General features: G+C 43.1%; 1 protein-coding gene across 2 annotated transcripts in view; it reads left to right on the top strand.

Moving 5' to 3' along the window:
* The window catches only part of GDF7 (growth differentiation factor 7), an 81595-nt gene extending 73467 nt beyond the window's left edge, over positions 1 to 8128 (top strand). The window contains exons 2-3 of one of the 2 annotated variants that reach the window (XM_088480286.1): positions 1812 to 2721; positions 7704 to 8128. In XM_088480286.1, coding sequence (XP_088336412.1) covers positions 1812 to 2721; positions 7704 to 7710 — 917 coding nt within the window. In that variant the 3' untranslated portion in view covers positions 7711 to 8128. Of the gene's footprint in view, positions 1 to 1811; positions 2774 to 7703 lie in introns of those variants that run through there. The other variant, XM_088480287.1, reaches the window with a different exon arrangement.
* The last annotated feature ends 17722 nt before the right edge of the window (positions 8129 to 25850 follow it).

Raw genomic sequence — 25850 nt, 5'->3', positions numbered from 1 at the left:
TTTGGCTCTGGTTTTCGCAATAAGCATTATAGGGCATGAAACAGCAGTAGCAGGACCACCACTCGAAAAAAAGGCGATGGTCTGAGCCTTTCCTTGCAACTGCGTGTGGTGTATGGCATGTTTGCAATTTTACATTTTTTGGCAGTAAATTTTCCCTTTATTGGTAGAAGTTATGTTTTTTTCTTTAACATTGTGAAATATTGTTTAAATTTCATGTGCCCTTTCTTTCTCCTTGACTACCTTTTAGTAAATTTTGAAGTACTAAGACTGTCAGCAGCCACAGCACTAGTACTGGGTTGCTGTTCCTGCTTTTATATCGACTGATCCATGGTTGGTTTTATTTTTGACACCAGGACAGGAGTAAAACTACTGTTGTTTAACTTAACTGCCACCACACCAAGTGAACTTCCAACAATGAAATAGGAAAAGGAGGGACCATTACCTTTAGCAGTTTTATTTAAAAAAAAATGTAGATTTTTTTGTTTTTGCTATCACCCAAGAAATCATTTTTTTACACTTGAGAATTGTTTTGTGGGTGCAGATTATGTAGCTGGGGGAAAACACCACTGCACACACTATTGTTTACACTGGAAGGAAAACACACTATGCAATTTAAAATAAAAAAATATATATATTTTTTCTTTTACACAACCACTGGCAATTGTTTTCATGCACTAAGAGGAACAAATCTCCAAAAAAAAAAAAACAGGCGGCACTCAAGAGACTCTCATCCAATGTAAACTCCACATAGGGTGCTTTAATAAAAGTCTATGTTTCGGGGAGCGTATCAATGCTTGGAGTTTGTCAAACCTTGGAGAGAGATAAAGTACCAACCAATCAGCTCCTGTCATTTTTCATACATTGCCTGTAAAATGACTGGAGATGATTGGTTGGTACTTTATGATTCTCCAAGGTTTGATACATACAGTATCTCTCATTATCAGTAGTACAGATGTATTCTACATACAGTCCTTTATGCCCATCACTTCCAATCACTTCAATGTGCATTATGCAAACATTAATTAATTATTATCATCATTCTATATTGTTGATTCATTTGCATTCCCCTTCTATAGAAACAATTTCCATGCCCATCTACTATGATATTTTTCACCATTTTATTTATTTTTTTTTGGAGGAGGAGTGTGGAGGTTCTTAATATTTTCAATCTATTATTTATATATTTGTTAGTTTTATTCTTGAATTATTTTATTGCAGTCCCCACCACAACTGCTGGAGGATTATTCCCTCACATATAGGCTATCTATAGAATCTGACCATTCCTTTCTCTCCTCCATTCCCATGGCGTTGGGGTATTGAATGCTACTGTTACTGGGGAGTGAGGAAGAACTCCACAAAATTTGGGAGTCTACTAGACTTTCCATTAGACTGGCGATTATGCATGAAACTCACAGGTCTATAGTGCTCATATTCACTACTGTTGCCCATTTGTGTAGTGACACTACATTTGCCAATTACTTGGAATTATACCTGTCAGCAGCTAATGGTTAGGTTACTTGGGCGTCAAGTGCTACCATTAGTTCTGTTAATTCTCCTTGGTTGTATACCTGGCCCACTGACTTTTCTACTTTTCATTTTGAGAGTTCAAGCCACACCTTCTGTAGTAAAAATTGTGTAGTGTTGGTGACACAGCATTCAATAGAGACAAAATAGTTTTTTGAAGGTGTCTGCAATTTATTTGCATCTTTCAACATGTCCTCCTGTTTCAACCATGAGGAGCTTGAGACTTTAGTGCTTTGTACGGCTTCTGTGCTATATGTTTAATGCCTGTGTTGTTTTATATGTTCCAGATGAAGTCCCTGCTGGGTCACTGGAGCAGAAATACATGTTCGATACAAGCACTTTGTCTGCCTCGGATGACATAGTAAGAGCAGAGCTAAGGATCCTGCACAAAGCTCCAGAAAACATAAGCTTTGTTGTCCCTGAGACCGGGAGTCTGGCACACCTTTATCTTTACACCTGCGCCACCATTTGGGAAGAGGCCAAGCTTCTAGACTTTCGGTCTGCTGACCTGCTGGACACCTTCTCAAAGTGGGAGGTATTTAACGTCTTGAAGGCCATGGACAATAGGAAAAGCCCAGGTGAACCTTTGTGTTTTACATTGAAGATGGTCTCTGATCTCACAGTGACCTACCTGCCACCGGCCCAACTGGGATTTTATCGACAGGGCCAAGCAGACCCAGAAAAAGCTTTGCTGGTGGTTTCTTCTTACTCTAAGAGGAGAGAGAACCTTTTTAAAGAGATCAGGGACAAAATTAAGTCAAAGGGTAGCCCAAAGGCTTTACACTCACCAGATTATGGGCAAATGTCCATCATTAAAAGAAGAAGAAAAAGGTCAACTCTCCCAACCAGGACAAGTCATAATAAAGGACAAGGCAAGAGAGCTAAAACAAGATGTAGTAAGAAGCCCCTTCATGTCAATTTCAAAGAGCTGGGCTGGGATGATTGGATCATAGCCCCCTTGGATTATGAAGCTTACCACTGTGAGGGTGTATGTGATTTCCCCCTGAGGTCCCATCTGGAGCCCACCAACCATGCCATTATCCAGACTTTAATGAACTCAATGGACCCAGAGTCCACACCGCCAAGCTGCTGTGTCCCTTCAAAACTCAGCCCCATCAGTATTTTATACATAGACTCTGGAAACAACGTAGTCTACAAGCAGTATGAGGACATGGTAGTAGAAAGCTGTGGCTGCAGGTAGCACTTGTAAAGCTTTAAAACTGTGTTTTGTGTATGTCCCAACTCTTAACAAAAACTCATACAAAAAGCAGAGTTAAACATAAATGTGTTATTAATAATTTATTGTCTATATTCTTCTGTGTCTCTATGTATTGTCTTCCAATTTCAATACAGGAGACAGTGATGGTAAAATACATGTTACTATAGTGTAAAAAGAAAAGATAAGGAGCTTTGCATCATAATGCCAATAAAATCCTAAACACATTAATACAATTACTCCTATGTTTCCCCTCACTTGCCTTGGCACTCCCCTCTCAAATGAATTGTTTAACAGAGCTCCTCACAGTAACTATAAGGGGATGAGCCTGCCAATCATGTCTGCACGACACACTCTCCAAACAGCAGCAATATTGTACAGATGTGTACACATTTATCCTCCGTGCACTACAAGTCGCATTACGCATAATGTTCGAGCGCCGTGCGACTCGGTTGTGCTGAGCGTCTTTTCGTGTGACTTTTACCCGTAAAAAGCATCTTATTTGCTGCGAAATAAGTGATGCGAATAGGATGCACAAGCAGCTTCTGCTGATTAAAATGATATGCGGCATGCCTATATTCTGTGTGCGACTGCGGTTACATCTGCACGCGAAATGCTACGTTACAGTATCAGTGACTATGACAGTGCAACATAACATTGCGCATGCAGATACAGCCGCAGTCGCACACGGAATATAGGCATGCTGCATATCATTTTAATCAGCAGAAGCATCCTATTCGCATCGCTTTGCAAATAAGACGCATTTTAAGGAAAAAATTTGCACGAAAGGACTCTTGGCGCTGCATGGCATGGTGCGACTTGGAGGGCTATTTAACGCGCAAGGAGGTTAGAGGTATGTGAATACATCTGTACTTTAGCTACCTTCTGTGTTTTTTTTTTTTAACTATCTAGATAACAAGTTTCCCAAAAAAATTAACTTTAATAAAGAATTCACGTCTTTAAGTTTTGTTCTCTAAATAGACAATGATTCGTAAACACTAAAATAGTTGGACGTCAAATCTATATTATTACAGTACATCCGTCATATTGGTACGCCCAAGGCGACATTGTCGTGTGCGTACGACCTAGAGACAACTGAAAGCTTCAGGTGGTTGCTTTGTGACTTGTAGTTTTACAGCAGCTATATTGTTTTTCTGAAACTGCAATGGAAGCCATACTCAAAAATGCGCAAAAAATAACTGTTCTTTTAGCATATAAATAACCATGCTCTGGGAAACGAAGGATTGTAATATAAATCAGCAAAGGAAAGGCACTTATAATGCTTTCCCAAGAGCGAGTGTTTCCCCTTGTCTTTAATTTATTCAGAATGTTGACTCAATGACCTGAGAACAGCAAGACTTGCCAGGTGACACTTTTCATCCATATAGAGGAAGCGGGGCAAAGCTTTAGTGTAGGTCCGTATAGAAGGAAAGCAACCAGTATCACTGCAGGATATGCTGTACTGTACACCATACCCAACACTTTGAGGGCCAGACTGAAACCTTAACCCCAGGAAACAGCTTGGTCTGTTACATGGTAACAGAGATAGGATATAGTACACCACGCATATGGATAGCACCATACAGAATTATGCCACCATTAAAAGTAGACATTGTCATTTATATATTTTAGGAGCTTTTAATTTATATGTAGACTGTGTACATGAAGAAAACTGCTTTTGCAAATAAAGCAAATACTCGTATATTGTATATAATTTATATATATATACACACACATTTGTCTATTTATATACATATATCAAATAAAAAATACATATAAAATATACATTTCTTTGCGCAAAACATTTTTTTCTTTCAGTATATTTTGAAGCAGTCACCTTTCTGTGTGAGCATTTGTATATAGGTTGATTTTTTTTTCTCTTATGTTAGTGAATTGTATTATAAATTTGTGAGTTTTGTCTCATATCATATCCAAGGTCTGTACAATCTGTGGATGTTATTGTGGAGCCCTAGGTCACAGCATGCATTGCCAGACAGTAACTATGGCTTTCCAACTGCTGTGAAACTACAAGTCCCAGCATTCCCTTTCCAGGAGGATTCGATTGTCTACCAATAAAATATATACCCATATGTGGATAGCTGTAAAATTTGATTTAATAAATTACGAAATTCTCATCATTCTAATCAATATAATGTAGTGCTTACATTTTATTCTGGTATGCTACACAGGGAATATGTCCTACATGCTGTAATGCTCTATTCTATGAGCACTTTACTGAGATACTTCGCGATTGCTCTTCATAGGTGAGAACGGTTATAGTCTATAGGTATTAAAGTGACATTTAGGGGTCTATTTGCTAAGCAGTGTTAGGAGACAGAGTGAAAAGTGATAAGGTGCCAGCCAATCAGCTCCTAACTGTCATCTCACAGGCTGTGCTTGAAAATTGACAGTTAGGAGCTGATTGGCTGGCACCTTAGCACTTTTCACTTTGTCTCCTAACACTGCTTAGTAAATAGACCCCTTAATCAAATCAGACCACAAACAAAAAAAATAAAAATATGCTGCTACAGAATTTACCCGATCCACTGCTTACTAAATTAGCCATTTATTGCAATCAGATACAGGTATCGTAGATATTTGTATCTTTACTTAATGCACCCCTACCCCCAGCAGATGTTGAAATCTTACCAATGCTTTTATCTTGTCAAATAATGTGTTTGATGCTACGTATTGCAAGCCGAGACCAGTGTCTACTCCCTAGTTTCTGGCTTTAGAACTCTAAGGGGTCTATTTACTAAGCAGTGTTAGGAGACAGAGTGAAAAGTGATAAGGTGCCAGCCAATCAGCTCCCAACTGTCATTTTTCAAACACAGCCTGTGAGATGGCAGTTGGGCGCTGATTGGCTGGCACCTTTTCACTCTGTCTCCTAACACTGCTTAGTAAATAGACCCGAGTCTTGACCCGCCCTGCCCAGATGACTTATGGGATTTCCTTAGACTTTTAGTTCTGCAATGGTGAGATAGTCTTATGTTGTCTATCTATGGTCTGTAGTCTCATCTAAAATCAAGTGTTATGGTGCATACACACGATCAGATTTTTTCTTCAGATATGGACGATAACGATTTAAAAATCGTTCAGTCGTTCATATCTGATGAAAAATCGTTCATATCTGACATGCCTGAACGATGGACGATCAACGATGCGCGTTCCCGTTTGTCAGATAACGATATCTGACATCTGATGGGTTTGCAGTCAGACTTGGACGATTCCATTCATTTTAATGCAGTCAAAAATCGTTCAATCGTTCAAATCGTCCAAATCGTTCAAAACTTTGGTCAAATCGTCCAAATCGTTCAGTCGTTCATCTGACAAATCTGACAAGTCTGACAAATCTGACCGTGTGTACGCTCCATTATAGAGATATTATTGATTTTAGACTCTTGAGGGTGTATTTACTAAAGTGCGGGTTTATAGAAGTGGAGTTGTTGCCCATAGCAACCATTCAGATTCTAGAAGATAAGTAGGATCTGATTATGAGCAACATCTCCACTCTATAAACCCGCACATTAGTAAATATACCCCTTGTAATCAATTGTCTACTGCATGATACCATGAAAATTATGTATACATCTGTATTTCATCACAAACAGAGGAATAGTCTTTGGCTTGTTAAAATAATATATATATCTAAGTTACAGTTGAAAAACTCACCCCAATGAAAATTTGGGTCTGGTGTTCAGGCTATCCAGCAGGAGCCCCGTCAGCTTCTATAAGGGTACATTTACTAAAATGCGGGTTTTTAGATTTGGAGATGTTGCCCATAGCAACCAATCAGATTCTACCTAACATTTATCTAGCCCCTTCTAGAAGATAATAGCTAGAATCTGATTGGTTGCACTTGCTATGGGCAACATCTCCACTTCTAAAAACCTGCACTTTAGTAAATATACCTCATAATATGCTTCCGCTGGCATAGTGGTGCCCCAGGCTATCTGCAAAAGGTGATGATCAATTTTTTTCAGACACCCAGAGTGTTGTCGTTGGACAGAAACATTCATTAAAGTGGGGGGGAAGGCAGAAGACATTGGTGGGGCTTCCAGCTAGCTGAGGACTGGATCTTCTGGGACCAAGTTCAGTTTTAGGTGCAATTGTACTGTAATCATTGGATGGTGGAACAAATAAGGGAATTGTTTGAAGTTCACTATCTTTTTGCTAGAATTCACAAAGGTGCTAAATCAGAGCTGAATGCCAGTCCATTCTGTGGAGGTATCTTGCGTACTATGCATACTCCTGAGCGAATGTAAGTAACTACCGCAATGCTCGCATCTTCACTTGTGGCCGAAGGGTCGTTACTGGGAAGTTTGCATGTAGGATAAGGTCAGTGAGGGTGCGTCAATGAAATTGCAGGCCATGCGTATGCGTCATTAGGTCTGTTTTCAGACGTACCCTAGGGTATGTGGCTGGAGCAAATGCACAGTGAAAGTGACGAGGGCTGTGAAACCAAGAGTACGAATAGGGGCGGGCAGGACGCAGAAATGTCTACATCTCCAGGTATGGGCATTGAGTTCTGAGCACTTGCTTTCATCTCTGCATTAGTCCCATAATGTTTTATTGGGGAATAAAAAAAAATTCTGATATCCAGAACTTTTCCAGCCACAATGAGTAATTGTATTTTAAGATAGTGGGGTCGGATTTAAAGGGAAAGAGCGCTGTGTCCCAAAAGAACCAGAAAACAGACCATTCACCTTCTGAACTGCACTAGAACATAAACAGAATCTTATTGGTTGCTTTGAGTTACAACACCTGAGCCCTGTGCACCAGTCACACACAGGGGTCCCAGTATAACCTCAGGAGTTACAGTTATTTCCTAGTTCCAAAATATACGCTAAATATGAGACAACTAAGAACTTGCCTTGGTCAGACTTATTTTATAGGGTCATTCCACTTTAGATGCCTTGTATTTTATTTTTAATAAAATGTTTCTTATCCTTTTCTTTTCCAGTGACTGACAGGAGAAAATATTATGAAACATGCAGCAAACCTATTTATCAAACATGTTTCATTTATTTATCATAGACGGTATAACATTTTCATACAGATGTGTTGGGTTTTCTGAGGAGTTGCAGTACGAGTCTCATGGAATAATATATGTTTGTAGACTTCCCAATCTCTTCAGCCTCTTCCTGTGCTCATATCGGTGGATACGTTTTTTGTTTAATATATATATTCATGCTAAACTAGTGGCCTTGGACTTTGAAATGTATACATTTAGATAGTCTACCCGTGGAAAAAAACAAGGATGTAAATGCATTGTATGTATTCTGAGACTGTACATATTGAAATGTAAATGATCATTCTATATTTTCTCAATATACTATATAGTGGGATATATTTTGTCAATTAAACATTCCCAAATACTCTCTTTTATAACCCATTTAAAATATTTTGTACAGATACTTTTATTAAATATTTTATGATTAAATACTGTCCTTGTATTTGTTGTCTGGCTTATTTGCCGTGGTCTCGAGGGGTATTGGGCTGGTAGAGGAGCGTACTGGGTATGCAGTCGGGGAACCGGCGAACCTAATCCCGACAGCCGCCTTCCCGACTATCATATCCCGGCAAGGGTCTAAAGACAGGCGTCGATATGCCGACGCCTGTCATTACATATACGCCGGGAGCCCAACGCCCGGCATCCCGATCGAAGGGATGCCTGGCGCCGATAGCCGCAGGGGGGGGGGTTAGGTTTAGGCTAGGGGAAGGGGGGTTAGCATTAGGCACCCCCAGGGGGTGGGACTTACGGTTAGGCACCCCCCGGGGGACTTACGTTTAGGCGGCGGGGATGGGGGGGTTAGGATTAAGCACTTGGGGGGGATTAGGGTTAGGCACTGGGGGGGAAGGTTAGGGTTAGGCAACCCTAAGGGAGGGTTAGGGGGTAGAAATAGGTTAGAGAATATTTACCTTTGAGGATCGGGATTTCCTCCTCTGCCGGGATGCCGCTGTTGGGATTCCAGCCGCCGGGCATGGGTCCGGCGGTAAATCATACCGGTTCCGTGTACTGGCTGGGGAGCTTATAGACAGGTCTTGTCCTTCGCCCATCTATCCACTATTAATATTGAATGGATGGCAGAAAAGAAGTATGAAATAATTTACATACCTACAGCACATAAAGAAATGTTATGTCTTCCAATTTGGTTTGGCGCGGTGGATTGGAGGTGGAATTCCTATTTTTCAAGCTCTCTTTGTCATACTAGTACTGCAATGGGATCCATGACATTTGAGCAGTTCAATTAGGTTCCCTGGAACCCCGGTAATATATCTGTGTCAGAAGAGGGAAGGAACCAACACACTTTGTGGTCATCCAATCAGGAGGTAGCTGTCATTTCAATGTAATATGTTGGGTCCTTTTCTTTTCTGACACGGAGCTTTACCGCATCTGGCCAGTAGGGGTCCTAGATGAATATAAGTGCCTGTTCTCAGATGAATAAACCAAATACTGTAGTGGAGTCCCTGGAGGAAGAAGAGGAACTTAAAGGCAACTTTTCACAATAAAAAAAATAATAACTATAACTATAATGAAAAAAAAAGTATCTATTAAAGATGTTTTAAACCTATCTATATATAATGGATTAATTTTTAATCTTCCCCGCCCCTTCCATTATTCGCTACAACACAACTACTGTTAAAAGACAACTGGCACATTTTTTGTACTGTTAAAACAATGTTGCTTCCCTCTACAAAACAGTCCTGCAGAGAATGTAACAACTTCAGACTTAAGGGTCTGTTCAATTATCGGTGAAGCCCATGATGTGCCGATGTAATGACATTAGAATTCCCTCAACAGTACACCAAATGTCCCCAAAGTCACACCAAAGGGTATATTTACAAAAATGCAGGTTTTTAAAAGTGGAGATGTTGCCCATAGCAACCAAACAGATTTTAGCTATTATCTTCTAGAAGTTGCTAGATAAGTGTTAAATAGAATTTGATTGGTTGCTATGGGCAACATCTCCACTTCTAGAAAGCCGCACTATAGTAAATATACCCCCAAAATGGCATATTTTAATTTTCCCATATGGATACGTATGTAATTATGCAATTTTGGGGCAACCCTAATGGTGCGTACACACTACACGATATGATCCCTTAGCGATATTGTCTAGTGTGTCCCCGGCAGGGTGTGCTCAATATCGTTCATGACATTGAGCACACCCGCTGAACGATATCATTAACGATATCATTCAGCGCCGGGCTCTCTCCCCCATTCCATAACGCGCAGCGACCTGACGACATCGTCAGGTTGGCCTGCATGTTATCCCGATGAACGATGATGAAGAACGACCCGCGGGAACGAGCGTTGTCGTTATCGTTCATCGTTTTTTTTTGTGTAAAACATGGACGATAAAGTGGACGACTGAACGATAACGATATCGTTATCGTTCAGTCGTCCACTTTAATCGCCCAGTGTGTACGCACCATAAGTGTGGAAAAGGCATGCTCTAAATTGTGGGCATCGTCTGCAATCAAGTTGACCACTCTGCGTTCAGCCAAATGGGCTAAATAAATTAACTATGAGATCCCGTAGTGGAACTACATAAAAAAGGGCAATTATAGCAAAGAAAACATTGCTCTTCCTTACAAAAATGAGTGAAGATATTTATCATATACAGTATATCCCATGGAAACATTGAATCACATGCGACTTCTAGAGAATGTTACGGTTTTTAGTGCAATACAGGAAAATAGGTTTGAACATGGAGAATAATGTGGAGTGACCAATAATAATCTCCCAAATGCAAGTAAATCATAATCTGCATGTCAAACTAGTTTTACTGGGTTTCACTTGGGGTTTTTAAATACAAATAAAATGCCAGTAGGTATCTACCTACCTGCCTTAAGGCCACAAGCAACTACATGGAATAAGTACACAATAATCCCCCCCTCTCCCCACAAATACTCATCCCACATATGCAATGTAGCTTAAAAAAGTAATTTTATTGATCAGCTAAATGATTCAAGGACAGTGCAAAAAAAACAAATCATCAATATAGGTTAAAATGTACACAATAAAAACATGAAAAAACACTGGCGTTATGAGCTAACAGTGCATACGACTGGATGTTCCCACTTTGAATAACCACAAAAAATGAACAGAAAATATATATGAGAATGTCATACATATATACGGCGCTACACATAACATGCAAAGAAGTCTTTCTTGATGGGTTATAGCGAGTTCTTGTTGTGGAAATTTTTCACTCAAAAAAATCCAATCCTTCTGTCACACCAAAGGTGTCAATACTCCTAAGTACTCAGCACGCAGTTCCAGCAGTATACTAATAGGATGTCACTCACACGGAATATATAAAGAGAGAGGGGCAAATTTGGCGTAGTATATTTCATTCACATTTATTTTAATACATATTAGACCACATTCAGTGCCACTCGCAAAATGCGAGCGCTCGCTCTGAATGAGGGCGGCCGCTTATCTTTGGAAAGGCGGCCTCCTGGCCGCTCGCTAAGCTGTGGCTTTAGCGAGTGACTAGGTGATGGTCGAGACCATCACGACCATCAGGGCTTGTGATGAGACCCTTGGGGTCGGGTCTCGTCTACCGCAAGCCCCAGGCAGCTTCCTGCTCTAGCAGAGCAGGAAGCACCCTACTGACATCACTGGTGATGTCAGTAGGGCCGTCTACAAACGGCAGGCGTTCCTTCAGGAACGCCTCCATTTGTCTGGCCACCCCCCCACCACGCTTACAAAACGGGGCGAGCTGTTGATCAACAGCCCATCGACAGCCGCCCCTTTTGTAGCGAGCCCCGGAGTGAGAGAATTTCTTTCTTGCTCCGGAGCTTGCACGTGCGCAGTACCCCACCATCGACCCGCTTGTGAGCGGATCTGAATGAGGTCCATAGTGCAGTGTAGTCAGTACTTAGACCCTGATTCAGAGCCAGACGCTCTGACAGAGCGCTCGCTCTGAGGGGGTCATTCAGACCCGCTCGCGAGGGAAGTTCGCTCGCAAGCGGTTCGATGTTTGGCGAATGTGCATGTGCACGATGGAGGGAGCTCCGTCGTGCGCATGCGCGAGACCCGGCGAGCGACGAGAAATACGTCGCTCGGGGTCTCGCTCCAAAGGGGGCGTGCTGTCGATGGTGACTGACAGCACGCCCCCTTTGGTGGGCGTGGCGGCCAGACGGAGGCGTTCCCATGGGAACGCCTACTGTCTGAGTCCGGCCCCACTGACATCAGTAATGGACGCTCGCATAAGCTGTGGGTGGTAACCCACAGCTATGCGAGCGTCCATGAGGACACTCCAAAACCAGGTAGGAGGGCCCTGATTCAGAGCGAGCGCTCTTGTCAGAGCGTTCAGCTCTGAATCAGGCCCTGAATCAGGGCGTCTTTTTTTTTTTTATATACAGCGGCCTCCTGACCGCTCGCATTGCTGTGGGTTGCCACCCACAGCTAATGCGAGCGGCCAGGATGATGGTAGTGATGGTCAAGACCAACGCGACCATCGGGCTTGCGACGAGACCCTTGTGGTAGGGTCTTGCGGCCGCAAGCCCCAGAGAGCTTTCAGCTCAAACAGAGCCAAAAGCTCTCCCACTGACATCACTTGTGATGTCAGTGGGGCCGCCCCTAAACGGTAGGCGCTCCAATGGGAACGCCTCCGTCTGGGCAGCCACCCCCCCGACCCGCCCACCAAAGGGGGCGTGCTGTCACTCAACATCGACAGCATGCCCCCTTTGTTGCGAGACCCGGAGCGACGGATTGCCCGTCACTAGCCGGGTCTCGCACATGTGCACGATGGAGCCGGCTCCATCGTGCGCATGCGCTCTGGGCCACCATCGATCCGGTTGCGAGCGCTCAGCGCTTGCGACCGGGTCTGAATCAGGCCCTTAATTCCTAAAAACAATATATGCGGCTATATTCTCAGCCCCTGTGCACTTCAGTCATAGAAAACAATGCAGAATTCATAAAAACAGATAATTTTCCATAATTGGTGGAATAGTAAGATTGGAACCGAACCAGAAGAGCAGCATTACTCGAAACACGTTGGTGGCTTTGCTTGGACCTGTATTCTCTTTACTGGAATGATTATCTGTGCGAGGTCAGCTGGGCGAGCTGCTTGAAGGGAGGAGGGTTCTAATCCGGAAACCTCCCATTTATACTCACTTGAAGCACCAAATCTGGTGCCAAACACGGTCGGTAACGTTCCAATCTTACTATTCCACAAATTATGGAAAATTTACATTTTTTTTATGAATTCTGCACTGTTTTGTATATGACTAATTGTACAGGGGCTGATATTATAGCCACATATATTGTTTTTAGGAATTAATGTGCATTGACTACACTGCACTATATGTATTAATATAAAAGTGAATCAAATATACTGCACCATATTTGTCCCTCTCCCTTTATATATTCCATTTGAGTGACATCCTACTGGGATACAGCTGGAACTGCATGCTGAATACCAGGAGTATTGACACCTTTGGTGGGACAGAAGGATTGGAGTTCCAGAATTGTTACAATACATATTATTTAAAAAGAAAGCATCAATGTCAGCCATAAAAATAACATTATATTAAAGTAGTATTGCCATACACGAACTAACAACTGATGTCATGTAAAGTACCCACACCCATATAGATACCAGAATACCAGTGATAATTCAAGAGAAAACAGAAAAAAAAATCCATAAATATTACATGTAATAGGAACCAAATGTCACAAAAATGAAATAAACTAGAATAACATATACAGTCAGGTCCATAAATATTGGGACATTGACAGAATTTTCATATTTTGGCCTCTATTCACCACCACAATGGCTTTGAAATGAAACAAGCAAGATGTGCTTTAACTGCAGACTTTCAGATTTAATTTGAGGGTAATTACATCCAAATCAGGTGTAGGAATTACAATGGTTTCTATATGTGCCTCCCACTTTTTAAGGGGCCAAACGTAATGGGACAAACTAAACAACCCTAAATCTAACTTTCACTGTTTAATACTTTGTTGCAAATCCTTTGCAGGCAATTACAGCCTGAAGTCTGGAATGCATAGACATCACCAGATGCTGGGTTTCATCTCTGGGTGATGCTCTGCCAGGCCTCTACTGCAAATGTCTTCAGTTCCTGCTTGTTCTTGGGGCATTTTCCCTTCAGTTTTGTCTTCATCAAGTGAAATGCATGCTCAATCAGATTCAGGTCAAGGGATTGACTTGGCCATTGCATAACATTCCACTATTTAGCCTTAAAAAACTCTTTGGTTGCTTTTGCAGTATGCTTCGGGTCATTGTCCATCTGCACTGTGAAGCGCCGTCCAATGAGTTCTGAAGCATTTGACTGAATATGAGCATATAATATTGCCCGAAACACTTCAGAATTCATTCTGCTGCTTTTGTCAGCAGTCACATCATCAATAAATACAAGGGAACCAGTTCCATTGGCAGCCATACATGCCCACACCATGTCACTACCACCACCATGCTTCACTGATGAGGTGGTATATTTTGGATCATGAGCAGTTCCTTTCCTTCTCAATACTCTTCTCTTCCCATCACTCTGGTACAAGTTGATCTTTGTCTCATCTGTCCATAGGATGTTGTTCCAGAAGTGTAATGGCTTTTTTAGATGTTGTTTGGCAAACTCTAATCTGGTCTTCCTGTTTTTGTGGCTCACCAATGGTTTACATCTTGTGGTGAACTCTCTATATTCACTCTTGTGAAGTCTTCTCTTGATTGTTGACTTTGACACATATACACCTACCTCCTGGAGAGTGTTCTTGATTTGGCCAACTGTTGTGAAGGGGTTTTTCTTCACCAGAGAAATAATTCTTCTGTCATCCCCCACAGTTGTTTTCCGTGGTCTTCCGGGTCTTTTGGTGTTGCTGAGCTCTCCAGTGCGTTCTTTCTTTTTAAGAATGTTCCAAACAGTTGATTTGGCCACACCTAATGTTTTTGCATTCTCTCTGATGGGTTTGTTTTGATTTTTCAGCCTAATGATGGCTTGCTGCATTGATAGTGACAGCTCTTTGGATCTCATATTGAGAGTCGACAGCAACTGATTCCAAATGCAAATGTCACACCTAGAATCAACTCCAGACCTTTTACCTGCTTAATTGATAATGAAACAATGAAGGAATAGCCCACACCTGTCCATGAAATAGCTTTTGATTTGATAGTCCCATTACTTTTGGCCCCTTAAAAAGTGGGAGGCACATATAGAAACCGTTGTAATTCCTACACCGTTCACCTGATTTGGATGTAATTACCCTCAAATTAAATCTGAAAGTCTGCAGTTAAAGCACATCTTGTTTGTTTCATTTCAAAGCCATTGTGGTGGTGAATAGAGGCCAAAATATGAAAATTCTGTCAATGTCCCAATATTTATGGACCTGACTGTATGTTAAAAATACTTACAATAATTGTGCACTATCTAAACAGTGCTAGTCAAGCTAAAAGATCACTTTGTAATGTTACAAATGTTGAAAACATTGTCAAAAATAATGCCAAAAATGTAAATAAAGATCAGGTCACAATAAAAAGATGATCAGTTATCACAGGCCAAATCCCCGGTTCCATCACGCGTTTCACCATGCATGATTTGCTAGGAGGATGCTGGAGACAGGTGGAGACAGATTATATAGGCACAATAATGCTGATGAAGAATTGGGAGCAAAGAAGAAAACAGGAGCAACTTTGCTCATGGACAAACCATATTGCAAAGCATTTATTTTTGGATCCAGGGTAAATACTGGCTGCTATTACACATACTGGACAACTTTTGATTTATTCACAGAATTTAGAGTTGAGATAGGACACCTCCCTCCCAACATTAAGAGGTCAATCCAATTAGCCGCAATGTACTCATTGGTGCGAATCATCGCAGCAACACAAACTCATTCAAAAGTGCTTGCGGACCATAGGTAGTCCATCAAAATTAAGTGAACTCCGGGCCGTGAGGGGTGCAAGATGATGTGTTGGCGGCATCGGCAACTCACACCCTTCGCAGCTAATTGTGTTGACCCCTAAATCTCTCTGAACATATTTTATCTGCCCCACCAGCAGTGTAGCATTGTTTTGCCCAGGTGCAAATTTTGCTCTTTTATTTTTTTGCATCAGCTCCTATGAGTTAACTGCTGATACTACCTCACCTTTATCATACTAATGTAAGCCCAAATTATACCATACTGTCCAAAGACAATAAGGGGTCTAGTTACTAAGCAGTGTTAGGAGACAGAGTGAAAAGTGATAAGAAAGTGATAAGGTGCCAGCCAATCAGCTCCCAACTGCCATTTTTCAAACACAGCCTGTGAGATGGCAGTTGGGAGCTGATTGGCTGGCAACTTATCACTTTTCACTCTATCTCTTATCACTGCTTAGTACATAGACCCCTTAGGGGTCTATGTACTAAGCAGTGTTAGGAGAAAGTGTGAAATGTGATAAGGAAGTGATAAGGTGTCAGCCAATCAGCTCCTACCTGCCATCTCACAGGTTGTGTTTGAAAAATGACAGTTGGGAGCTGATTGGCTGGCACCTTATCACTTTTCACTCTGTCTCCTAACACTGCTTAGTAAATAGGCCCGAGTGTTAAACCATAATTTGCTACAAAAATAATAATGTCCTGTATGTGTAATAAACAATTTGTAGAGAAAATAGCAGCTATGGACCAGAATATTTCAGATTTCTGGACACACTGTATGCACTCATAATTATTAAAACAGTAAATTATAAAGCCCAATTAGTGATCAAAAATCTGTTGTCTGAATATGTACCAAGATAAATACATAGGTTCAATCTAAAAATATATACAAACAATTAAAAGTAAAATGATTATACATATATTTGTATAAAGGATAATACACAGATATTTCTACATATACCATATATATACACGTATATGTATATATACATACGTGTATATATACACAGTCGAGTCACATTATTATGACCACTCCCTACATTTGACGTCGGCAGCGCGTAGCCCATGAAGTACGTCACTTGCCGTGTGCTGGCTTGGTGGGTATATAAGGTGTGCGATAGACCGCCTGCAGACATATCACTCGTTGTGGGTAAAAGGGGCGATCGAAGCAAACGGACGGTCACTGAACTTAAGCTAACTAAGGTGTATTGGCTGAAAAGGCTTACATTTTCACGACTGTATCGGAATTGGGCCGCCGCTGATTGGCGAGGAGTTGCCTTCTCTGATGAGTCAGGTTTTCTGCTTCATCGAACAGATGGACGTTGACATATCAGACCAAAAACATCGGAGAACAAACACCCTGCAATCATTGCTGGAGGAACACAAGCTGGTGGTGGCAGCGTTATGGTCTGGGGAAAATTTTTCATGGTATTCTCTGGGCCCACTCATCCATGTGGAAGGCACCCTCAACCGATTTGGTTATGAATCCATCCTTGCGTCACCTATGCATGTGGATTGCGTTCCCGAGGCGGATAGAATCTTCCAGCAAGACAATGCGACATGTCACATGGCTAGAAATGTCCGACAGTGGTTGGACGAGCATGAGTTCCAAGTACTTCCCTGGCCCCCTAATTCCCCTGACTTAAACCCAATTGAGCATCGGTGGGACCACCTCGATCGTTGTGTTCACTTTATGGATACTCCACCACGCACCCTCCAGCATCTGTGGAATGCACTGCAGTCAGCATGGCTCCAGATACCTGTGCCAACCTACCAGCACCTTACTGAGTCACTCCCAGCCCGTCTAGCTGCTGTCCGGCGGTTACTCTGGCTATTAGCTGGTGGTCATAATAATGTGACTCGACTGTGCATATTCATACATATATAAACAGCCAAACAGCCAGCACTCATCTTGTATATACAGTAGAAAAAATATCTTGCCCAGGTGCCCTCCATGAGGTAGTCTCCTCAATATATCCAGCTTAATGGCGGCACTCCAAGACTTTGTTTAGCTTAAATAAAGTGCTTTTATTTTTACAAAGTTTCAGGAATAAACCTGACGGGTTAATTTCCAAAAATGTTGAAAAAAATAAAAGCACTTTATTTAAGCTAAACAAAGTCTCCGAATGCCTGTGAAAAGAACCTTGATGTAGTGGCCAGTAAAATCACTAGGGGATATATTTACTAAAGGTTGATTTTAATCAAATTTGATCAATTTAAAATCACACATTTACTAATACCTAATTACAAAAAGTCTGTTAGTAAATATATGATTTAGCCCCAAAAACACAGCATTGATGTTGATCAATTTTTTATATCGATCAAAATCGACTTTTACTAAATATACCACAGATTTCTAACCTATCAATAACTTTTGGTTTGAGCTTGATAGTTAGTGAAAATGCCCTACAAGCCACACACATCCCTGGCAAGAGCTACAGAAGTCATGGGTACTAAGTTCCCTGAAATATCTTCAAAAACTGACAGGTAGACAGCAAAGCTGTTATTTCTGCAATGACTTCCTCAATAGAACACTTCTCTGTGAAACACAAATAATAAGTTGTGACATTGTCAATGTATTGAGTACAATTTTAGATCAATTTACTGGTACCATGATAATCTATACAGTACTGTGCAAAAGTTTTAGGCAGTAGTGGAAAAATGCTGCAATGTAAGAATGCTTTCAATAATAGAAGTGTTAATATTTTATTTTTATCAATTAACAAAATGCAAAGTGAATGAACAGAAAATAAATCTAAATCAAATCAATATTTGGTGTGGCCACCCTGCCTTCAAAACAGCATAAATTCTTCTAGGTACACTTGCACAAAGTCAGGGATTTTGTTGGATTATAGTCAGGTGTATTATTAACCAAACAGGTGATAATAGTTTGAAACATAGGGCCGTATTCAATTTGAAGCGAAAAGCCGTTTCCCGCGAAAAAGTATCGCGGATCGGGGTTTTTCGCGTGGTCAGAACTTATCGCCAAATTAAATTTCAGCCGCTTTTCGCCTACGTGGAAAGTCAGTGCAATGTAATAGGTGAAAAAGTAGAAGTGATAAGAGTAAGATAGCCGTGGGGGGGGGGGGGGAGGGTTAGGTTTAGGCTTCCCCGGGGGGACTTAGATAAGAGATAAGAAGTGCAACATTTTTATTTTGGGGTGCAAACGTGGAGAAACCACTCAGAACCCTTGGGACAGCCCCCCAAAGGGCAACTGTGTCAAAAAATCCCTGGGCAAAAAAACATAAGAACACCCCAAAAAAGTAATTTCATTTTGGGGACAAAAAAGTACAAAGTGGGGGGACAAGCATAAAAACTAGCGAAATAGACTTCTTGCGGTGCTGTAAGGAGGGGCCCAGTGTTTTTGGGATTGCAGGTGCATGTATGAGGGTGGTTTTTCACGTTTTTTAAAAGTTCATAAAAATATGCTAGCACCCATTTTCAAGTGCCCCAAATGTGACTGGACTACTTATTTTCACCCCCAGTTTTTTAGGGCTATTCGGACACATCTACATTGATCCTCAATGTTAGTGCATCTTTTGGGGGGGTTCAGGCTGATTTCCCCAATTCTGACAGCACTTTCCACCTGTTCTGAATTCGCCACTTGCCGTGTTTGCGTGGTTTGGAATTGAATAGGGCAAATATCAGGGACTTGCACCATAAGTTTCCGCGTCCAAAACACGCGATGTTGGCAAAAAGTCATGCATGCAAAACTGTTCCGCGGGTGCGAAACTAATTGAATACCGCCTATAGGGCCGTATTCAATTAGTTTTGCACCCGCAGATAAGATTCACCTGCCGGACTTTCCACCAACATCGCGTGTCTGGGACGCGGAAAGTTATCGTGCGCATCCCCGCTATTCGCCGTATTCAATTCCAAACCACGCAAACACGGCAAGTGGCAAATTCAGAACAGGTGAAAAGAATCAACCTGAACCCAAAAGATGCACTAACATTGGGGATCAATGTACATGTGTCCGAATAGCCCTAATAAAACTGTTTGGGGTGCTTAAGTTGTTTCAATAGATTCTTGTTAGCGCCTTTTTACAAGCGGTGAAGAATGGCATAAAGCAGTAAGTAGCCCTGTCAAATTTGGGGTAATTGAAAATGGGTCCTACAGTAGCATATTTTAAACTTTCTAAAGTGAAGTTTTAAAAAACGTTAAAAACGCACCTGTTACATGCACCTGCAATCATAAAAACACCTGACCCATCCTTGCAGACCCCCAAGAAGTCTATTTGGCTAGTTTTTATGCTTGTCCCCCCACATTGTGCATTCTCACCCCCAAAATGAAAGTACTTTTTTGGGGTATTCTAAATGTAGCCTATAGACTGTCACTGCAAAGGCAAACAACACCTAAAGATGGCTTTAGCTATCGGGGCCAAGCTCCGGTAAGCTATGCTTTCCAGAGCTTGCTACATTCTGCTAGATAGCAGCCCAATAGAAACCTATGGGGGGGATCCAAAAGGGATGCAGAAAACCTTTGAAAACTGTAGTTTTTGGAGGATTTGTTGCAAAATCACATTGATACATCTTGCCCTAAAGCTGAATGGATGTGCATGTTCCAAAACCTAGTGGAACCCCTTGCCAAAAACAGGTGAGGCAGTTATTGTAGCAAAGATGGCAGTAACTACATATTAATTTCCATGGTTGGAATGAGTTGTACAATAAGCACGTATGGTGGTCAAATGCGTTTGGCCATATAGTACCTATACACGGAATCGGTATGATTTACATGTCCAGCGGTTGAAATCCTGACACCAGCATCCCGGCAGCAGTGGAAATCCCGATCGTCCTCAAGTAAGTATATACTAACCTAATTCTACCCCCTAACCCTCGCTTAGGGGTGTCTAACCCTAACCTCCCCCCAAGTACCTAACCCTAATCCTCCCTGTAAGTGCCTAAATCTAACCCCACCTTCCCTGCTGCCTAAACCCAAGTCCCCCGGGGGGTGCCTAACCCTAACCTCCCCCCGGGGGTGCCTAACCTCCCCTTGCCATAGCCTAAACCTTACCTCCCGGAGGGGTGCCTGACCCTAAGTCCCCCCAGGGAAGCCTAAACCTAACCTTCCCTCCCCCCCCCGTGGCTATCCGTGCCCGGCGACCCTTCGATTTGGAAGTCGGGCGTTGGACTCCCAGCGTATGTCTTATGTCTAATGTCTTTAGACCCTTGCCGGGATATGACAGTCGGGAAGCCGGCTGTCGGGATTAGGTCCGCCGGCTTCCTGACTGCATACCTTTATACACACTCACACACACACAATGTGCAGGAAAGAAAACCCACTGAACATTCCACCAGGCCCTTATCTTCTGTTCTATATTACAGCAATATATACACTTCTGTTATTGAGTTAGGGCTGGAACCCATTCAGTCTGTCGCTGTAAGGTGAATCATCCAATTAATAACGTACAGAAAACATTGAGGCTCAGTAGGTCCATCCTGTCAGTTACTGTATCTCATCTGCCACACAATTTTAGAAGCCACTAAGATCAATTATAATAATATTTTTTGGCCCCTTCATGTGAAAACTATTTCCCAGAGTATTTCCTGTTTACAGCAGCCACCCCACGTTAGTGTAAAATTAAAGGCATTTTATGCGTTCTTACTTGACCATAAAACCACACTCACATTCTGCATTTCACTACAAGTCCGACTGTAGCACTATTCCGTTTGGCACCAAGCAAAGTCAAAACATTCAGCTAGAGTAAACTTTCAGAATCTTCTTGGCAAACAGATGTTAGAAATACAGACTGCGTGGTAAGGCAGATTTCACTGTTCATCGGTTGTCTTATGACTGTAGATTCTATTCAAGAAGCAAACTCACGTGTGGTATTGGAAGGGGCAATTGTAGGGGTAATTCCTTCCGTGACTTCAAGAAAATTTTCAACATTCTATGTATATACATATATTAAATAAAGCATATACTGTACAGCAAAAAATTATTTTATTTTCTAGGAAATCTTACAGAAAACACTACTGCGTAAAGATTTCTTCATATTTTAGTACTATTAACCTTATAATCTAGATGGTGGATTACAGGTACCTACAATTACCCCCTGTATTTGGCCATACCCCACGTGTTTATACCATGGTCCACTGACAAGCTATAGCACACTGTGCCTGATTCAGACCCGCTTGCAAGCGCACAGCGCTCGCAAGCGGGTCGATGATTCCCTACTGTGCATGCGCACGCTGGAGCTGGCTCGCGCATGCGCAAGCCCCAGCGAGCAACGGCAGCTCCGTCGCTCCTGGGCTCACTACAAGACGGGGCGGCTGTCGATATTGATTGACAGCTCGCCCCATTTTGTAGGCGGGTCGGGGGGTGGCTTGCCAAACAGAGGCATTCCCGAAGGAATGCCTGCCGTTTGGGGGCGGCCCCACTGACATCACTCTATTAGAGCCGGAAGCTCGTTGGGGCTTGCGCCAAACGAAACCCTACCACAAGGGTCTCGTCGCAAGCCCCGATGGTTGCGATGGTTGGGACCATCGCAACCATCACCTGGCCGCTTGCTAAAGCTGTGGGTGGTCACCCACAGCTTAGCGAGCGGCCAGAAGGCCGTCTCAAAAAAAAAAAAAGCCGCCCTGATTCAAAGCGAGCGGCTCTCAATCAGGCCCTTAGTTTTAATGAAAGCAAAATGGATCAAACTCGATTGGGTATGTTGAACTCACCCATGGTACAACGGTTGTACGAACTGTCTGTCTCTGAATTAGTGCCACAGTGTATAAGGTGCTACATTATCCACACGCCATCTTCTTGAGTAGACTATAAATTAGCCATAAAGTACTTAGCTTCTGAGATAGCATCTCTCACACAGTGACATAGCAAACTAGCACATGACGTAGGGTGAGATGTAGCAAGCCTTCTAAAGAATGGTGAAGTGGATCAGTGGTTGTTGAAGCAACCGATTAGCTTCTACATTTTATTTTATAGAATTACTCGATAAATGCCTCCAAGCTGACTGGTTGCTATGGGCAACTTTTCCACTGATTCATCTCCCCCATAGAAAGAAGAGGTAGCTGTCTTAGGGCACAAAGGCTTGAGGTGACTATCAACTATTGTCTGAAAAACACTCAATAATTCTCCACTTTGACAGCCCCATGCTGTACCAGGCCACTTAAGTGCCTTGGGAAGACTCCCGTCCTCCCCCCCCCCCCAAAGTGTAGACCGGGAGCAGGAAGCTGGGAGTATAATAAGGACAGCCAGGAGTCTCTCTAGATACTGTACCTCACCTTGTCTCTCCTGTCCCTCACATTAACTCATGGGATGACTGTCCCTGCTCTGGACAATATCCACCTTAATAGACTCAGGAGTTACAATTTGTAATTTCACCATATAATTAGACATTACAGTACACTGCATTTACCATCCTGGTGGCAAAATTCCACAGCAATAAGTTTGAAGTAGGCAGCCATTTTGCTGGTCTACAAACATCAATAAAGGCAGCTCACCAATGTTACTAAAAGCAGCATATATTAAATAACATTCTTTAGAAAATTGTGAGGTGCCAAAATTATCACTCCATGGGCCCCTATATTCCTAATCACCTACTGTAGGTAACAATAGCCCACAAAGGCTGGTTAAGAACCCAAGAGGTTTCCTTTATTCATATAGCATACCTCCCAGCTGTCCCACATTCAGCGTGACAGTCCCGTTTCTGGGATTGTCCCGCTGTCCCACCCGCAGGCTGCAGTGTCCCACGGTGGGGGGGAAGTTGGGGGGAGCACAAACTGCAGAGTAGCGGGTAAGTAGAGGTAGAACAGATGCCATGCGCATGTGCACAGCATCTGTTCACAAGTCTAGGAAGACATCTCGGAGAGTGCTGGGCACCCCCCCCCCCCCACAGTGATGCAAACGGGGGAGCAGTGAAGCTCTGCCCTGGTTTCACCAGGCTCCACCTCCTTTGCACAAAGCCACACAAAATGTCCCTCCCGATAAATAATAAAAGTTTGGAGGTATAACATAGGGCCCTGTTTTTGGGGGTAACCGCAAATGTTTAGTATCCCTCCCTTAAATGATGGAGGGACCACAGCAGATATCTTCGATACCTACTGCAATCCCTCCATACCTGCCGGCAGCTGCAGCCCCCATAGACTTCTATGGGGGATGCGATGCTGCAAGATTTGCCAACTTCCAGAATGTGAAGCATTCCGGAGATCGGCCCCCTGCAGCTAACACCATCTGAAGATGGCATTAGCCTGTTGTAGCCCCCGGAACCGTCTCCGGCAATGGTGGCTATACATGTGCAGTCAGGGGGACTGCACATGCTCAGCCGCCCGGGCAGCTCTACGGGCACATCAGAGGGACGGGCTACTTTCATCCCTGCATGTGCCGGATAATACATTCTGGCGCTATGATCGCATCTTGCAATGCGATCATGGGTGGTAATATCATTCCCCCAATAGAGGTACCACTCCTTTCTTAATCAGCCAACTATGACACGAAGCCCCTTTACTGACCATTCTCAGCTGGTTTTCACTATGACAGGAGAGGCCTATGCTCACCAACCATGTTCTTATTATGACAGGAGGGTGATATGCTGACCATCCCACATTGGTTCTCATGCCCGCGCTGCTCCCCACCTTTGGAACTCTCTCCCTCTTCCAATCAGACTGTCCATCTCTCTATAATCCTTCAAATGGGCTCTCAAGACCAACTACTTCATCAAAGCCTTCCAGCTCTCATCCTAACTTGCTGCTACATACCCCTTCCTCCCTGCCTACTCCATCTGTGTCACACCTGTTTGTCTGCACCTCCCCTTTAGAATGTAAGATTTTACGAGCAGGGCCCTCTACCCTCTTGTGCTTCTCCTTCCCTACTTTCATCTACTTTTTACTCCCCACTAGGGCACCTAACACTTGGCTGCTTTGCTCTGTTGCTTATCTGGGTGTTATGGTCGCTAATTTAGCAATGTATATTACCCTTTTGCTCATCCTGTATTTTATTGCACTGTAAGTCACTGGTCAACTTATTTGTTTATGTACTTTGTAAGGAGCTGCGGAACACTTGTGGTGCCATATAAATAAATGAGAATAATAAATAATTCTCACTATGACATTAGAGCCCCATGTTGACCAAGCTGCACTGGTACTCTTTATGACAGTAGGGCCCCATGCAGGCCATCCTGCACTGGTTCTCACTAAGACAGAAGGGCCGTATGCTGACCATCCAGTGCTGGTTATCACTATGACAGGAGGGTCCCATGCTGACCATTCTGAGCTGGTTGCCACAATTACAGGAAAACCCCATGCTGACCATCCTGCGCTGGTTCTCACTATGACATTTGGGCTCCATGCAGACCATACTCGCTGGTTCTCACTATGACAGTAGGGCCCCATGCTGACCATCCTGCTCTGGTTCTTACAATGACAGTAGAGCCCCATACAGATCATCCTGCGCTGGTTCTCACTATGACAGTAGGGCCCCATGCTGACCATCCTGCTCTGGTTCTCACAATGACAGTAGAGCCCCATACTGATCATCCTGCGCTGGTTCTCACTATGACAGTAGGGCCCCATGCTGACATCCTGCGCTGGTTCTCACTATGACAGAAGAGCCCCATACTGATCATCCTGCGCTGGTTCTCACTATGACAGTAGGGCCCTATGCTAACCACCCTGCGCTGGTTCTCACTATGGCAGTAGGGCCCTATGCTGACCATCCTGCTCTGGTTCTCACAATGACAGTAGAGCCCCATACTGATCATCCTGCGCTGGTTCTCACTATGACAGTAGGGCCCCATGCTGACATCCTGCGCTGGTTCTCACTATGACAGAAGAGCCCCATAATGATCATCCTGCGCTGGTTCTCACTATGACAGTAGGGCCCTATGCTGACCACCCTGCGCTGGTTCTCACTATGGCAGTAGGGCCCCATGCTGACCATCCTGCTCTGGTTCTCACAATGACAGTAGAGCCCCATACTGATCATCCTGCGCTGGTTCTCACTATGACAGTAGGGCACCATGCTGACATCCTGCGCTGGTTCTCACTATGACAGAAGAGCCCCATAATGATCATCCTGCGCTGGTTCTCACTATGACAGTAGGGCCCTATGCTGACCACCCTGCGCTGGTTCTCACTATGACAGTAGGGCCCCATGCTGACATCCTGCGCTGGTTCTCACTATGACAGAAGAGCCCCATACTGATCATCCTGCGCTGGTTCTCACTATGACAGTAGGGCCCTATGCTGACCATCCTGCGCTGGTTCTCACTATGACAGTA

This window comes from Taudactylus pleione, unplaced genomic scaffold (genome assembly GCF_031769625.1).
Source record: "Taudactylus pleione unplaced genomic scaffold, aTauple2 ptg000252l, whole genome shotgun sequence".
In the NCBI taxonomy this organism is placed as follows: domain Eukaryota; kingdom Metazoa; phylum Chordata; class Amphibia; order Anura; family Myobatrachidae; genus Taudactylus; species Taudactylus pleione.
Note: the sequence above shows the minus strand (reverse complement) of the source record. Positions and strands in the feature narration are given on the sequence as shown.